The sequence below is a fragment of the Varroa jacobsoni genome, unplaced genomic scaffold, assembly GCF_002532875.2.
Source record: "Varroa jacobsoni isolate VJ856 unplaced genomic scaffold, vjacob_1.0 scaffold_1146, whole genome shotgun sequence".
NCBI lineage: Eukaryota > Metazoa > Arthropoda > Arachnida > Mesostigmata > Varroidae > Varroa > Varroa jacobsoni.
This window is the reverse complement of record NW_019214048.1, coordinates 315,137-333,814: the sequence shown is the minus strand read 5'-3', so window position 1 is coordinate 333,814 and position 18,678 is coordinate 315,137. Positions and strand designations below refer to the sequence as shown.

The 18,678-nt window shown below is 40.0% G+C and overlaps 1 protein-coding gene and 1 long non-coding RNA gene across 5 annotated transcripts in view; one reads left to right on the top strand and one right to left on the bottom strand.

Annotated features, from left to right (window-relative positions):
- Window positions 1-18,678, bottom strand: part of Snap25 (Synaptosomal-associated protein 25kDa) — a 232,484-nt gene that overhangs the window by 20,757 nt on the left and 193,049 nt on the right. For all 3 annotated transcript variants that reach the window (XM_022845089.2, XM_086971195.1, XM_022845088.2), the window contains one exon: window positions 11,416-11,464. In XM_022845089.2, coding sequence (XP_022700824.1) covers window positions 11,416-11,464 — 49 coding nt within the window. The remainder of the gene's footprint in view (window positions 1-11,415; window positions 11,465-18,678) is intronic.
- Window positions 13,758-16,254, top strand: LOC111267094 (uncharacterized). Of its 2 annotated transcripts, none has more exons than XR_002684410.2 (3): window positions 13,758-14,175; window positions 14,715-15,018; window positions 15,475-16,254. It is a non-coding gene; the product is annotated as an uncharacterized LOC111267094 (long non-coding RNA). The 2 variants fall into 2 exon arrangements; XR_002684411.2 differs by lacking the exon at window positions 13,758-14,175 and adding an exon at window positions 14,197-14,361.

Below are 18,678 nucleotides of genomic sequence, written 5' to 3'. Positions count from 1 at the left end.
GAATAAAGAACTTAAAGAGTGCAACAATTGATGATGATTATTTGACGAAAACATAGGGAATGTAGGTATACGTATAGGCGTGATGGGTCATAAATAGATTCACCGGTTATCTTACAATTACCAAGTCTGGACTAACTGAGCGTTAATCTATCAGAAAGTAACGAAAATAAGAAAATTTCAAGTCCATCAACGAGTACTAGATGCTTGCGTCCTCGCGGAACGTCAGGGGACTTTCGAGACTGCCTTACTTAACGCGTGTCTAATGGTTGTCAATACCCCAAAAATAACTTACATGCATAGCTAAAACCCGTAACTTTTACACTGGCTAAATATTCCTTAGCATTGTAATGGCAAAAAAATAGCGACGTACAACCTCTGTCTCTATCGCTAGACCTAGGCTTTATTTTTTGTACGAAGATCCCTTAATAGAGCTCGTGTACCTGCAACGGTAGATTTCAACTATCAAAAATTACGTTGACACTTATATATGATATAAAAAATAGAATCACCTTAGTTTATTTAGGATGACCAAAATATAATTTATTTTCCTAATTGAACATGCAAGACGTAACGTCAACGTCATTATAGTACTGGATTAAACATTGGACAAGTATATCAGGTGTAGACAATAGACTAGATCTCTGTTTGATAGTTCTTGATAGTGAAACAGAGTGTCATCAAATAAAAAGCTGATGCTGCCATCATGTGACTCAGAGTGGCCATGGCGAGAGTTTAACCTATTTATTAGTCGCTTAGTTTATTTATCCCGTTTAAACATTTTTAAACAGCATTTGTGTTTTATAATATACTTTGATTCAGAAACGACTTAGAAGTAGCACGTACAGTCCGCTTGAGCCAGCCCTAGAAGGGGTTTTCTCGGTACCGTTATCTGGTACCTCTGCCTTTTGCGTCTGGAATGGATCGTGAAAAATCCCAACGAAATCAGGCTGTTTCCGAGCAGTCTTAGGTGCTATAGTCATACGACCATTTTTGGTGGCAACCAGTTGTAATGACCCACTTTCCCCTCTGTTATGTAAAAAAGATTTTCTTTGAAGTTAGATTAAGTTGCTGCTTAACTGGTTGATTTATTGGCACCGTGTGCTTCCACTGTTTCTTCAACGATACGGCTAACTTCGATCAAATGTATGTCTATCTTATGCGCTGAATTCTATTTAATTCAAGAATCCTGAGGCTTTCGCTAAGATACTACAGATTTGAAATCTCGTTATTGTTTGCGTTGTAGATGAATTTCCGTATGTACACGAGTCGCAATGAAAACAACTGCCAGGGCCAGAATGGATGCATATACAGCATTTTTTTCTCTAAACTAACGATATGTGTACCCCGTATTGTTTGTTCCCAAAGCGTACCGGGCTTATTTATCACTATTAAGTATATAGTTTTTTTCACAGGATGTATTTTTTATAAAAGTTGTAGTGATTTAAAATTTGCCATACGAATATCGACCTTTCACGTTCATATATGAGTATTTATTTTCCTATCTTACTGCCAAAACGGATCAGGAGTCCTGGGCCAGACTTTTCGGCACAAGGCGACAATAGCGGTATCTACATGAGCTTTATTAAGTGGGTCTCCTATGGTTAATGATGAAAGGTCTGCAAACAGCATCAAACTAAAGCCTTCGAAATTAAGTAAGCATTATGGCTAATAGGACAATCAGAAGTTACCTGTGATCATTTCCACGCAGGCAGCCCACATAAACATATAAATGCAGGTAGTACTAAACCCATATATAAAGGTACCTTCAGGTTAACAGGAGCACAAGTCTGAGCTAATTTAATTAAGAGGGATTTATTTGCCAGTTATTCGTAGTCAAACTAGGTTTGTAATGTGCTCCTTTGGCCCAAATATAATCTACAGTTATGGAAAAAAGCCATGCTTTCTTGGATGCTTATTACAGCTCATTTTACGGATCTGCGTTACCCAAAACGCAAAGTCACGTCGATCATATACTTGTCTTTATTAGTATGCTTTAACATTGTATTCCGCTCATCAAGCCTTGTCGAAGCGTAGTACTAAGCCAAAGTTTGTTTGCATCAAACAGACAGAATACGTAGGATCAACAGTGTACCGTGCTGTTATAGACAACTATACGACAAGCCTTAGAATAATTACGCAGATAATAATTGCCCATTGCCCATTGCTCGTTGCAGGAAACTGCAGGATCCTAGCTTGCGCATCATTTTTCTTTCTTTCTTTCTTTCCTCAGTTGAAAGGAGCGTCTGTTTGCGTCATGTTGTATAAGACCGCCATTCGTACATCGCGAGTTCGAAGGTGGCTCTATACCATGACAGAATGCTGAGGAATTTTGCAGTAATTGCTAGTGCAAGAACATTATCATCAGAACCGTACGCGCAACTTATACACGGGAAACTAATCACTTATCGTTGTTTTTCAGTTATGATTAGTAGTCCAACGTATTGCTTTGGTTGTTGTTGTCGTGACTGAACGATTCGACCTACGATAAAGTTGGACAGGGAGAAGAAAGCTTGAAAAAGGCGAATCGATTCACGGGATTTCTTCATATATAAAGTGAAGATACAGGAATGGCACGCGCTTGTAGACAGAGGGAGTGACGTCAGGTAAAACGAAGTAGGTACAGAAGGGGTCTGTCGTAATGCCCAGGTATCGAAGAGGAAAGCAAATCCTTCTTTCTAAATAGACGATGATGCCACCGTTAATGTATACACCCTACCAGTAAATTAAATCCAAAAAAAAAACCTAAATTTATATATCCATTAATAGGCTAGAGGACGCGCATCTCACTTGAGAGGTCGCCGGGGTGCACGCCGAGACGTTGCAGCAAGCAGAAAATATAGACCATAAACGAACATCGATTCCAATATGGAAGCACTTACTTAAATTCTTTCTTGTATTTTAAGCACAATGTATGAATCATGAGAAATATGGGACTGATCTGCACATGAGGACATCAGATTCTACTTAATCACGACTTGTAGTACAGAAAGTCTGTATCAATCTCCCCTTTAACCCCATGCCATCTGATTGGCTACAGCAAGCATCTTTCTCACCCGAAATAAGTGCAAAACGAGGGAACTTAGCTAACAAAGGCAAGCGATTACGCATGGCCGTTTAACCCCAAGACCAGAAGTGCCCAAAAGGCCCAGTCTGTTTTACTTCTTGCTTTGAACATGTTTCTCCTTCTGCCAAGGGCTACTATTAAGCACATACAACTAGTGACAAGAACAGAATTGGCTGCACTAACACAACTTCCGATACTTCCAAGTTTCGCGACATATATGCAAGGCAAGGTTCTACAATAATTGGATTTTAGCGTTCGCAATCTCTCAAAAGCAATGTGTCTCATCCGCATGAGTACACGGTAGTCTTAGCAACCCGTTTCGGCTAGTCGATTCCGCCCGTGTACAGCTTGGTACTGGGCCTGTTTTGTGCTAAGCTAGCGGCATGGAGCGTGGTTAGCTGAAAATAGTTCACGAAGTATTCTGATGCGACCTTAATATCTCTCCACTTTTCCCTTTTATTCCTATTAAAAGCCCTGACAAAAGGCTCAGTGGGCTGAGGAGAATGTTAGAGAAAGGCTTGGAATCGGCAATATATTTGATTGAACCTATACCTTCTCTAAATCTCTCTTTCTTTCTGGTTAACTGTGTATGTAATTCTCGCTCCACCCGTTTTCCATTCGCCTTAGGTCGGAGTCTGACTAGCCCAATTCGACAATGCTTCTTGATGGCAAGCTACCTACCTCAATAGTCATTGCTTTTTGTGGTGAAAACGAAGAAGAGGAATAGGCAGAGTCAAAAAAATAGCGGATCAACTAAGACGACGGTGGCTGCAACGAAAATGCAGAAAGGAAAAACTGTTTTGAAAATCTTGGCCTAAAAAAGGCGCTATCAGAAGTTCTCATTTCTGTGAAGATGGACGTTGCAGTTCAACTTTGAGAGCGGATTAAGATAGTGTTTAAACTAGGCGATCGAAGGTACCACTTGCGAAACAACAGTACATGGATATATTGCAAAATTTAACGAGTTCAACCTAAGCTTTGTTTCATAACACTCTATTAAATACTACTGAGCGCTTTCTGTTGGAGAATTTATAGTAGTAGTCTTTCTGGCCTCTGCTCATGGATAATATATCTTTATATTATATATATATATATATATATAATAAGACGCCGTGTTATGAATTTTGCCCCACCATATCTGCGTAAATCGCTTCGATCACAAAATTTTTCATTTAACGTTTTCTACCTTCTAGCTAAAATCTCTAGCTTAAATCAGCAGGAAAAATGTACGAACACGCACATTTGATGAAGCTTATTACAAAGAGAGAAACTGAGGAAACAGCAGTTACCTCTACGTGATCAATGTTGATTGTATTATATTTAATACATGAGTACTAATTTGAGCGAAATATAGGCAAACATGTACCGCATGATATAGCTAGACAGATTAGACTGATCGTAGAAGCTCATATAGAACAATATACCTCAGGCTAAGGGCAGTGGAAACTGTTTGTTATCCATCGGTCTGAACGATTCACGTAAACGATATAGTACAAAAGCGAAGCTTAGTCATTTTATTCGCTGGATTCGATTCGCTACCTAAATCTGGCTTTGTCGACTGTTCTCAAAAGTTAGTTGAGTGCAGGTAGCGGTACACCATTAATTTTGATCCTGTAGCAGTTGTTGGCCGCACTATATTAAACGTTACGTATTTCTCTCACATGTGTTGAATAAGCGCGCCTTAGCAGCCGCTAAAGGACTGATAGATGTTAGTTGTAAAAACAATTCAATTGTTTCGGTTCTGTGGGCCGCCTTCAGTGATGTAATTGAACGTTTCGTCGTGCCTATAGCTTACAACCCGCCTTGATCCAAATTCGTCAGGCTCTACAAGCGACATTTTCCACACTTGAAACGCTTCGAAGCAGATGGAGACAAAAGATATTTTCGAAAATGTTTGTTGGCCCTTGACAGAATGATATCTCAAGTTGGTTCCGCAGGTTTTGGACAACAGATTCTTTTCAAACGCTCCGAAACCTGTTTGTTGCCACCTAAAATGCCTCCTGTTACATTTGGAGTTTGAGCTCGTGGTACGGACGAAACAATAAGGTAGAAGCAATTAGCCTAGAAAAAAGGAAGCGCTCTGATGACCTGACACCTGACTATAAGAAAAGGAAAAGAATAACTAAAACTTTACCTATACACGGATCTAACATGACAGGAAAACTTCCTGTTCTGCAGAAGAATTTTCTTAATCAAAGTAATCCATCTCCTTTCTGACTGACTTCGCAAAATTATGGTCGTATCTGCAAATAACAATAATACGATAGGTTATTTTTACATTTAAAATATAACTATAGTACTAAGCATTAGGTTTGGAGGTAAGGTTATCATTAACCGAGCTTCTGTTTAGGTCACGTAAATACACAAAGTTAGTTTAATTGCCATCTCAAATGTTAACTTCAATTGGGAAAAGGACAATCATAGGTCCCTTCATTATCTGAATTATAAAGGATTGGCAGTCGTTTTCTTAAGCAACCGTGTGACAACCGCAGTATTCTCTCTCAGGGAGTATTTTTCTCCAATCTTTAAAAAAAAGAAATATATATTTATATGTATATATATGTCCTATTTCTGGAGATGATTAGGTACAAAACTTTGCCTCGTTAAGGAACAGATCTATTCTAATGATTTATATAAGGCGAGTATTTCATTTTCTAGTAATATTTTATTTTAAGAGAGCGTCTTAAGGCGAAAATGAGGCAACGCGTTTCATACGCAACGATTCCAATTGCCTCCTCAAATTATGTCCTACTGAACTATGTGTCCATAATGACGATGTTGACTTCAAGGCTAGGTTAATTTAGGGTCCTACATCATTTCCAAAGAACGTTAACTGCCTTCCATGCAAATGTTTGCTGTCAGAAGCGCCTAGTTTTCGTCTAGTTATCTATAATATTATGCCCTATTTAGGGGACATGTATCCTTCATGAAATCAGCAAATCTTTGCAACCATTTGCGCGACATTTGAAACTGTCTGATCCTATTAGGCCTATCTAAATAGAATATTGGCGATAAATGCTGTGACCTAATGATACTGTACGGTAGGCAGTAATGCATCCCTATACGACCAATTATATTGTGGTCGTATCTGGCACTCCAAACATGATGTGGTTAGCTCGTTTTGAAGCCCTCAAGACGATATCCCGCCCGGAGGACAGCCCAGAAAACGTGCAGTCCAGGAAGGAGCCATCTTGAAAAAGGTTCCGGACTGAGCAGAGCCAAACACGATGCGAGTGCCTCAGTTGGCTCTCACCTTTAATGTACTCTATATAAAAGCATAGCCGACAGGTAAACAGTGAGAGAAAAAAATCAAGCCGGAAGGCGGGCTAGCCGTAGTTGATTTTCTAGTACAGTAGCACTTTCCTTTGCTTGGGCCCTTTGCTGTGCTGGCTCGGTGAGAAGGTCTGTGTGGGATCGCTGCTCAAATCCTGTTAAGCTTAAAGTCTAGTACCACGATGGTTACCGCGCATCTTCATAACCATGTCCCTTAACAGTGTCCTCCTACCTGATCGGAGTATGTCGCACAACGATAATTTAGATATTAATAATAATAGTTATCGTTATTCTTAGATTGCATTGAGTGACCGGATAGTATAATTATGCAGGTTATATCGACGAAAAGTGTATCAACGCATGTAACCCCAATAGGGCCTAACGACCTTCGTTGTTCAAATGCTATCAAATACTGCTAGACAAAAAAGGTCGCTGGCATCTGGAAGTTCTTGATGCCTATAAAATACCATTTGAAGAACCAGAAGACCCCAATAAGCAAATCTAATCTTGCGAGATTATTTTGCTGCGAAGAATACGAAAATAAGTACGAAGATAGATTTTCAATTTACAGTCCGTTCACAAGTCGAAATTAAAGCACTATCTCAGAAACAATGTATTGCGAAATTCTCCCAGTTTTAGAGAGCGTACTATGTAATTCGCCGTTAACGATAAAAGCTGAAACCATCACAGTTGAGTACACAAAGTTCTATGGTAAACCTTCCCTGAACATCACATATAATAATGCGTTTTTGTAGATACACGTAAGTGTTCAGTGTAAGAAAATACCATGGGGCATCTGATACAAATTGAAGCAGTTCATTTTTTTACGGTCATCAAATTCGGTCTACATGGCCTTATCGCTTCCAGTTCTAGGTATTCTATTACTTCCAGTTTTTATGGTAATTAGAACGGGGTGTTAAATGTTTAGGGGACCGGAAGGGTAGGGGAAAATAATAGCTAACAGTTTGACTTGATTCAACGAGTCTTCATTTAGCTTTTTGCTCTACACATTGATTCGAGCTAGTGACGACATTCGAAAGCATATCTTTGACTAATTTTCTCGGAAAATGCATGTGTGGCCTGAAAGCCTTTTGGCGCTGTTATCCAAGCTGCACTTGAAGATTCCTCTTTCAAATTCGATCTAAACTTATACTGTTTTTCTTAATGTCAACGACATGCAGCGTTTGATCGACTACCACCTGCACCAAAAAAAAAATCAAAAACGTCAGTACTTGTACGAAAAGAAAAAACATTTTCACTTTTTTTCAGCGCGCCAACAACATGCTTCTACTTAAATCGTTCCTCTTACCGAGGCACATAAAGGACTGTATTGAAGCCATGCTAGGTACCTTCAATGAGTATGTCTATGATTAATGCCTTCGACCGCCTGGTCTTCTTATAAAAGTAAAGATCTTCACAAAACCGATTTGCATGTGGCGTACACACTCATTTACTATGGATGTTTTTGTTTGGCTAACAACAATGCCGGTCTCTGCCCTCACCATGAGACAGAAAGCATAAAGCGTTGTGCCCAAAGCCTTCCTGTTATGCGTTTTTCCTCTGTCTATTTTTTGTTTAGCGAGCTATATATCCGCCGAAGGCAATGTCTCGTACAGGTTACGTATGCTGTGTGGTGATATTGTGACAGCCGAGTAATATAAATCCCTCAGCATATTAATATGAATAGATTCACAAATGTTGGATCATGTAATCTTTCTATGCATTTTGTTCTTATCATTATTTCTACTAAAAAGGATATTAAAATTAAATGCTACGTGTTAGGAAATCCCATGCGCGGATTTGATGTTTTAAACTTTAGGTAGATTTTCGGCCAGCCTTGGCTCAGAATGCTCAGAGTTTGTACCTTCCGTACCTTCTGTATGCGATGCTCTCGTTTGATCGATAGTCGTTCGTTTGATGAAAACATTTTTGCTGTTAGGAGATGATTGACGATGATAGTTAGCGGTAACTAAATTGAAAACAATCGATTTTCGACCAATAGATTGTTACCCAGCAAACAAAGGTTTCACAAAGTTCCGCTAGGTATATTTGTTTGCAATTTCTCAAGCTACAGCGGATATCGTAAGTCACCAAGGCTGAATTTATTGAGACATAGTATTTGATAATTTATATGCTGTGAAGTTTCCCTTTATCTATTTTGAAAAATTGCTCGTTTTGAGGCTAATTCTAGGAGTAATATCCAGTTCATACCACGTACCTCACTTGAGTAATGATCATGAGGGGTACAATTCATATTTACTAGTTTGGGATCTACAGGATGGGCCGCTAAATTGGGGTGCCAGGCTTATCCTTACTACGATTTTACCCAGTACTAGGCTTCTATTGGGATTTTAAAACACGTTGGAGCATTTCGCGGAAAAGCTGAGCGTTTCTATTGCAGGGGTATATAAACTGAATATATATAGGCTTGCAGAATAAAACTGCGTTACAAGGGCAAGCGCTGGCTCCTGCAGCATTAATGACTGCAACTCATGTACGCGTGAGAGCATAGAATTTAACGACAATCACATATCCGGACGTGGTTTGCGTTTGCAGACTCAAGCACAAAATAAAGGACACATAAAATTTACTTTTCTTCAACACAAGTAAAACTTATTCTAAACTTCAACTGTCAAAGTCGCAAAGCCGAGCTCATGCAAGATAACAGAAATCACCAGACTAATAGAAGTGACTTAACTTTACCCTTGGCATCTGCTATTTCGCTTGACAATCTAGCTCGTCATAACGCACTTACACGCTGAATATAGATGTATAAAAAGTTAGGCACGCAATGCCCAAGGTTCCATACCTCGACCTAAAATAAAACTCTGCTAGCAACTGAGCGAGCCAACATACACATTACGGTCAGCTTTTTTGTACAAAGCACGTTTCATAATAGTGACCTGCTAAAAAAAACCTGCTAAGTCTTGAGCTGATATCAATTTATCGAGATAAAGTATCTTTTCAAAAAGGAAACAGCGGTCTTTCTTTTTGTAAGTTTTTTTTTTTTTTCAATATTAGTGTTTATAGAAAACGGAATGAAAGGTCTGTATACTTCTGTATTAGACTGACCAATAAAAATAACTGCGTCACCCACAACAGAGTCGACGAACCTTAAGAAGAAGCTTCTCTTAGAAATGTCTAGCCACCGTTCCTCGCCTGGCTGACCTCCACTCTAGTTATAAGGTGGTTTGTTGCTTTTTGCTAGACCTTTTTTGCTAGCCAATAATTTTTCTTCGCAAGAAATATTCCAAACAAAATGTTTCGCGTTTAACGTCCGTCACCGCCACAGGTCTTCCATTAGACGACTGATCCCTAGCACAAAATGAAGTGTTTGTCTATGTTTATATTCGACCGTAGACCACCGCGTGTCTCTAAAATTAGCAGACAAATATGTTATTCACCATTATGGCGACTCTAAAAATGATTCTGCGGGTTAGCAAAAGCTCAGAGACCTTTCACAAATTCTAATGGACCAATCTCATTTAGCTTTTTTTTTTTGTACGCTTTCTTTTTCGTTCCATTTGGTGGATTCTAGGCCGTAAAGGTCCGAATGACAAAAAAGATATTTTCGCTTTCTCATAGGTGTTTTTCTTTTGTGATGCCAAGCGGTGTTCGCAGTATGCCTAAGGAGCCCTGCCTCTTCCGCTACATCTACCCAAAACGGTTCTACCATCGTCGGCCACAATCATACACAGACCTTTAAAAATGGTGTCTTTTTTTCCTTAACTTTGATATTTTTACCAATGTATTGGTTGAGTAGGCAGCAACTCGCGTTGACACCAACGAAGTGGAATAAGTCCATTTTAAATAAGTATCTGTGTGCAAGAAAGAAAATCTGTATTGTGGTTTCATTATCGTTTCATGGTGTAAGGTAATAAGTAAACATCTCTGAAAGTATAAAGACGCTCACACTTCGCGCATAGAAACGAAATTCAGTACCGAGCAGAAATAGGGATAGCGAAAAGAATAACATCAAAAAAAAAACAGGGTTATACAATATTAAAGCGTAAGCCAGGTATGTTAGAGAAAGCGGGGTTGTATAAGCCGAAATCGCTATTATTGAGAACAAGCGGTGCCGGAGTAGAGAAAAAAACTTGTATAAAAATCCACTTCGTTCGTCGACGATTCCTTAGTTCAACAGAAATAGGCTCAATACAATTCATTCTTACCGAAGAAATATCGGTCGAAGACACCTTGGTCGTTGGCCCATACAGTACCACAAAAAAAAAGGATCGTGGTTGCATTAGCCAATAATTGATTCGTGCGTAGAAGTTATTCATTCAATAGAACTTAGAATAAGCTGAATTATACCTTGATGGCAGATAGTTGTTTCCATGTTTCTGTGAAACTAGCATCGTTGCCGTTCGGCTTTATGTACATATTCGAAATTCAGGGGCCTATATTGCCTTATATGACCCTAACTTTCCGGTTGGTTAGACAATACAACTCGATGTAGTGACTTATATAGAACATAACTTGCTTTTAGTTCTTCTTTGAAAATGTAATGAAGATAAGGGAAACTGAAATGAAAAACGAGATGGCTACTTCGTACTCTTATCCTTCAACAGACCTTTGCTGAAGTACGCAAAAAAACGCTCAGATGCACCACCCTTTAAAAACTGGTAGAAGAAAAATCTAGTAGAGTGAAGTTGCACCAAGGTTCTCACCAGTACCCATCAAAAAAATTGCTTCTCTGAGGGATTCTCTAACTGCCATAAATCTGATAAGGAGTTTGTTTCTCAGCCATATATCCTGAACCATATAGTTCCTACAAAGGGTTGTAGTAAGCCCGTACTTCCCGTAACGCATATACCTATACTTCGAGTAACGTTCGCAACCATCGGGCTTTCTTTAATGAAAGCACTCCTTGATTGTCGACTGTTATAATCATCATAATAATAAGATAATCAAATGCTGAACACGCAAGAAATCCGACGCATATCAAACTCCATACGGCAGTCTCAAAACCAAGATATTTGTGCGTAGGTTCACACAAAAAGGTTAAATCCAACGAAATTCAGCTATCATGGCTTAAGGCGTTATGAACAGTCATGTCCTATTTATAATACACTTACCTCCCTGTTCGTCGAGAGCGACCAAAGTTCTGATACCGGCTTCTTTGCTCTGAAATCAACGACAGTATTCTTAATTGACAAATCTGACGTTGCTTATGACTGTGGTATATTTAAGGAGTTTTATTATAAATTATTCGTTTTCTATGAGAAAAGTGATCGTTACAAATGCCGTTGTCGAGGTGTCTTGGGAATAAGATTAGAATCGCGCACAATGCTAAAATCGATAACAGTTGCATTAGGTCTATGTCTACCGTGTGTTAAACAACTTCGCTAGTTTAGTCTGTGTGATCCGACAACATATTCGAGCTTACTATTGAATTACTCATCATTGAATCAGTGTGTCACAAATTATTGTATGGTCGTTCGTTATGGGTACAGGATTATAATCATCAGCTAGCAAAACGTAAACGTACGGGCAAAACTCTGCTAGGGAAATACGCATTGAAAACCTTTATTGCTATTTTTTTCTTTATGAAATAAACCTGGTTAGGTTTATACACTGTCCACTAGATTTAGTTTTTATCTTAGTCTTATATTATTATATTCAACGAGCTAGCTTGACCTCTACGTAAGCCATGAGGCCACTTCACTATGAGTGGCTCGGTGTATAAAAGAAAAATTAAAGGTCATGATTCAAGTAGAACTCAATAAGTTTCTGCGATCAATCGTGATAGTTAGGGAGTCTAGGTCATTTATTCTGAGCGAAGACGTAAAATATCGCACTGGGAGACAAAAAAACCTTATAAAACTCGTGCTTGTCTTGCTTTCATCACCCAACTGCATACGATTGCCATTTGCCCCATCAGGCATACTGGCTAGATTCGAGTTTTGGCTGGATTTCATGATTGCCCCTGGCATCGATAACGTACCGAACGTCGGTTAGATGATGTTGGATGCATGGCGTGCACAGATTTCACAATATGAAAAGGCTATGAACCCTCGGCACATTTGCAACAACCGCATCCCTGCAGGCACTTATTGTTCTTGAATCTGAAGACTAGGAAACAAGAGCTCCAGTACTCCACTAGGGAGGCCCCATAAACGAAAGGCACGTGTGGATCCAAGCGAATGAGCAGATCTGTTCTCTATACAAGGCAAGTTATCTTGATACTTTATCTAATCCCTTTCGAATCCTCTTACCGATCTGTACAAAACAGAGCAACGTGACCGCACTTTTCTAGACCATATAAACATCACCAAGGTAAAGGTATTCATCGTTGCGGCCGTTATTACCGACGGCTGTGTTCTTTTTTAGACTGGTGTTGCTAATGGGTTTGCAAGAACCGCCAATGCACTGCTGAGAATGACAGGTACGACAGAGTCCCGGCTTTCGCCAGAAGAAACTCATGGTAGATTCTGCCGCAAACAGAAAGGCTGAGGAAGATCGTGCACCAGTACGAGATAATGGTGGAAGTAGATGCACGACTGAGGCTTGCTTGGTTCAAATTTCAGAAATGACATCGTTCACTAAAACATCTGACAGTATCAGACGGTGCTTGAGCCACTGAGTGCTGCCGATACCGACAAGCAATGTTGATGAGATAAAATTATTCAGACATTTGTTTGGGACTTCGGAGTTATCCAACACCCATTCGTATGCTTTTCACTACTCGCTACATGTTTCCAAGTTCTTCAGACGGTTTACTATTTGCAAGGTTATTTAGGATTTAATTCAATGTTAATACAGCCAATCTGTAAAATGCCATCCTGTCACTAATGTCAGTTATCTTTCAGAGTTTTTCGTAGATAACTATTTATGCAAGTAACAGAAACTGTAAATAACTATTTCATATTTGTTTACTAGTTAAGGCCTCTATTAATCATTAAACACAGAATAGTTTTTTAAGTATTATTACAAAGGTCACAAGTCCCTGCACGATTACGTTAGTAAGGTGATCATCGAATACTAAAAAACAACATTCTTTGAGATGATTACCCTATCTAGATTGCGTTTCCCTATTCTTATTATGTGGTTCGTACAGCATTTGATGTTCTACGTCGTTCGTGGCAAAGCCCGTACGCCTGCCAGCCTGCTAGATCAATTTCAAGTAGCTGCGCAACATCTGGACAACATCTATATGGCGACATCGTGTCGCTCGGTCCTGGCAGAGGGTATCTGTATCGAAATACGTAATCGACGCCAGCGCACGGTGTCATACTCGTCGCCATTTTCGGCCGCTTCATTCTCATCGAAATGTATGAATGACGTTACGAAAGAGCAAAGCAGGCGATTTCTCCACGATACTGCCCGCTCTTTCCTCAGCAGTACTTTACTGGCATAGGACAAATGCAAGGGAGAAACAGGAGGAGGATGAAACTAGCGTGTATTTCTGTAGCGCTACGCCAGCCATGGATCACGAGTAGACTTCATTTGGCTTTTTTTTGGGGCCCTCCTCTTCGTTGTTCTATTTCTTTTCGTTGTCTCTGTCTGATCTTCTTTCTGGAATGCTAGCCCGTATTTCAACGCCTGGCGGCAGAACATCAACTGCCATTGCGAACCTGCCGCAACCCAGCCATGACGGCGCTGCTTTCTGTGCTTCACCTTGTCCATCTGGATCTCGGCGTTTCCTTTTAGAAGTACAGGACGATCAAAGCTACGAAAGGTTCTCTTCGCTCGAACCCGTGCCGTACGTTTAGTTCGTCGCATCAATCCGTTCGGCTGTTAAAGCAGACAATCGTCCAATCGATTCAAAATTGAAAATGGAATAGAACTGCCCAGGACCTTAACCTATACTAAACGAATACCAAGGACATTTCAGGGTGAGCGCGAGCCAACTCAACTAACGGGCAGTTAACCCAACATGCGGTTCATAGTTATACAGCTACCCTTCTCATTCATATAAGTAGTAGAAAAATTATTTTCGATGTACCCACGAAACGGCCATGTTTCCGTTATCACTTCATCACGTCTAAACACACGGTCTTCTATTCTGCTATTATAAGAAGGTACTAGTGTACTGTCTGTGTCCACAGACGTAATAGATCAAATGGGATAGAATAGATATTACGCCCGTCGTTGAGACGATCTTGTTATGACCACATCTTCGCTTTCTAACGGTTAGAAGAGTCACAAGATCAAGCCACGCTCAAACATCTACGCTGGGATAACGTTAAAGACTAACATATGCCCAGGCCATTTAAAATTTTTGTATACAAATCTCCTGTACAACTGATAATTATATACAGATGCTGCGCGAATGAAAGAGTGCACGATATATTCGGATAGTAATAGTCGTACTGAATTATCACTCGTCTACTTCTATTTTCGTGCTAACGAAGGCTGTATACAAATATTTCAGGATACCACTGGACAAGTTTTCTTAAGAAGAAGGCCGAACTCAACAATCAATACTCATTCGAGTATAGGATGAACGATTTGTGTCGATGCACAATTATGGTATATAGACAATACTAGAAAAAGCTGATTCGAGAAGCAAGACGTGCTCATAACGGCGAAGAACGCTGTGATGAACAGCTAACTTATGACTGTCGGGAGAAGGGCATAGTTTCTAAATAATGTGGAACGTCTTTCGGACCCAGGGCAATTGATGACCTTGCACCTGTGTTCTCTTCGCAGTGAGCCTATTGGTCTTCTCCGGACAGGTATCTGATATTTTAGTAAACTTGGAACTTTAGCCAGACAGTTGTATTTTCATCTCAAGCAAGCATACCTACATACATACAATGAGAAAAATAGTACGCTTCAGAATTGTTCTGGTGAAGCTTTAGCATGTTTCATGGAGTTATTAGATGAAGTAAATGCGTATAATTTTCGGACGGCGCTCTGCCAAGCAGATGTACGGATGCTATCGAAAATTCACGAGCAATGCCAGAATCTTCCCAGACGTCAGCACCACAACCATTGATATGCACTTACGGGCATAACTAAATAGGAATGACAAAAGCAATCTTTTGAAGTTTTCCAATAGTTATTTAGCAAAACGAGTCAGGTCTGGGCTAAAATCTAGAAGCTTTACCCATTAGCCCAGATTCGATTTTAGAGTAGGATTTTCTCCAGCTTCCCTATCGATGTGATTTACATTTGCAAATTTTTAACAGCGAAATCTACGCCTACGCCAGAGTCAGTACTAGTACCAGTTTGATAAAACCCCTGATCCGCATCGAGGAGAACGTTGTGTCACACGTATAGAGCATCCAAAGCATCACGCGAATAACAATGAGGGTAAGTATAGCAGGTGGTACGAGCGTGCCTTCTAACTACCCGCCAACTAGTCAAACCTAGGTGACATCCGTGGCACCAATACCCGATATGCTTCTCAGACTGACGAACTAGAAATAACAAAGTCGACATATACAAGCCCTACCCAAAAAGAAAGTGATCCCCTCAACCATCTAGGGCTCGACCTCGACGTACTAGATGGGGCCGCAGTAATCATCGAATGCACGATACATTGCTTTGACTGTCTTGATAATTCTTCAGAAATGTTTATCCCTAGATTGCACAGCCTCCGGTGGTACAATTACGAGTTTCGAATGACCGTGTGTCATTGTTATTTCGATACAAGATTTCGGAATATTTTGGAATATCCGAAAGCACACACGGACCATTGAGCAGCTATCTCGCCAGACACCGAGTAATAACTATTCCAACGACCGGCGCAGAGGGCGGAGGGTACGCGAAGATGAACGAGTCCTGCGTTCTATGTTCGCTCTGCATTTATCGAAGGCATATGCTTTATACGTGCATAGCATCAAAGAAGTATTTCTGGGATCAGTTCCTAAAAGGCCAATGCTGGCCATACACCAGTTCGAATTGCGAAAATAATTCTTTCTGAACCTATATATCTAAACCAAAATAAATTGCATATATCTTTAAAATTATAGTTCTTTTCATTGTTGTTTATGGAAAATTTAGTTTGTATATAGGTTATATACAAGTGTGGGCAAGATAAAGATCATGTATTGACTTCTAATTTTAGTTGATTCTATAACACATCTCGACAATTTACAGGCCTCGTTACCGTGCAAAACGTTTTCCTACAGGCAACTTCCAGCATATAAAATCATTCTGCACATTACGCAGTTAATAGTTGTAAATTCTACATTGGCACCTAAGTAGACTTCACGATGCCACGGGCACAGTTTCCAAAACAACCTATCTTTTAGCGTTAGAATAGTTGTAGCTTAAGAGAGAAAAGGCGATAAACATTTGCCTGATACGGTGCATAGACACTTGTCGTTGGTTATGCATAGATGTGAAACCCAGGAAAGAAAAGGAAAACCTTACAATAATGGGTAACAATAAACTGTACATGTCACAACGCCATACTTCACAGTCGTAGACTAGTATTGATGTTGGTCCTTCATTTCTGACAGCACAGCAATTTGAATACCCTGGTACAGGACGGGATGGATGTACACGAGACATACAATAGCCTGTCTGTGTACAAAGTTTAATGATATACATATAGACAGTTGGAGTCAATTTTGCGGTGCTGCCAACTGGGAGTACAACCCGAGTTGCTTGCTCAAACTCAATATAACAGCAGCCAAGTTCCTCGTGTCTAACGTCGGCCACTTAGGTCTTTAGGCATTACTTAAGATAGCTGGGTTTCAACACGAAACTAATCACATGCTCGCATCCGGATTCCAAGTTAAACCACTGAGCGTGTCTAACTTTAGTGCGCAATTAACATCTCTCAATCATACTCGGCGAGTTCTGCTTGGGGTCACGATTCTCTGTAACAGCCCTGCTGTACGTGAGCATCACCTGCGTAATGTTTAGATCCTTTAAGACTGACTTAGATATGTGTCTTTAGACCTGGATCCATTGTAGAATAACAGTAGCGAACTCTTTGGTGCGCTATGTAGCTAATTACTATTTGACTCTACGTCACTTTACCACATAGACAAGGCTTGTCCAATTGTTTAAAATTACAGGATGCGGTCGAGTCAGCACTGAAATCGCCCATTACGATGTACATTAAGATACATTAAAATTTTTCCCTTAGATGCTAGAAGAACAGAATTCCCAGAAGAGATGAACAAAAGCTACGCGTAGCCGTGTTTGTGGAAGGTCTGAGACCGTCGGGGATGACACATAACACCATCGACTGGAGGAGCTGGCATACTGCTTTTAAAGCAGTTCAGTACAAGTGGATACTCCCCGTGTCCGTCAGTGCAACATTGTGTTATCTACCAGCAACAACTGTCTTCCTTTACCAACTAGTAGAACATTGTTATCATTTACGTTAGATACGCGGCTACAGCAAATGGCTACCGAAACAAGACGAAAAAAAAAGAAGACAACACAGCGTCTCTTAGCACTCACCTTGATCAGCTTACACACAACACCATATAGATAGTACGCTACAACTTGAAACGGACGTCAACAAATAGGTTCCAGATTCTAACCCGGCGCCAGTAGACTTTTACTGTTGCAGTGAAGTTCGCCAACTAGCGTTAATGAGGAAACTCAGGCTCTAGTTTCAACCAATAAATCATTACGACGACCCTATTTTTAGGCTGGCGAAGACACATGCTTAAGGGGTCAAGAAGCAAGAGAAAGGCCTCACGGAACGGACATACAACGATGCTTGACCACTAAAAAAAAAAAAGCAAATATTCCTAAGGATTCTTATCGCATTAATAAATCATTTATTTCAGTATGTTTCAGTACTAGTAAATCACTTGTACTATAAGTAACGTTATGGAAATCATTTAACAAAATCGCTTAAGACAAAACAATATTCACATCTGTATATTTGGAAACTCTATAAGCTAGTATAGTCCCTTTATTGTTTTATATGTTGACTTAGAGTAATTTGATTTTTTCCTACTCAGATTATGCTAGCGTCCAGGCTATATGCACTTAGGTACTACTTAACTATATATACATATATATGCAAATTTAAAAAGCAATCAAATAAAAGGTCCGAGAATCAAAACTAACGTTTCCTTAAGGCTATCACAAAGGTACATCATATCAACGGATGCGTTCTTGAAGCACTGGGCCACCAAACCCTGCACAACGTTCCGCAGCGCGTTGCATCGAGGAGCATCTAAACCACGACACAGCTGCTATAGAGAACGAATAGCAGGCGACAGCAGTTTTGTCACGGCTCGTGTATGCGAATGCATCAGAGGGATCCATGGCTGTCCCTGTCTTTCGAGCGTACCGAGTCTTCCAGAAAACGACATGGAACAAAATGTCTAGTCAACGAAAGCAATGCAGCTGAGCACACTGCACCGATCGGGCCAGGCTAGAATTAGTGATTAATCCCAGCACAAGTAGATGTTTTG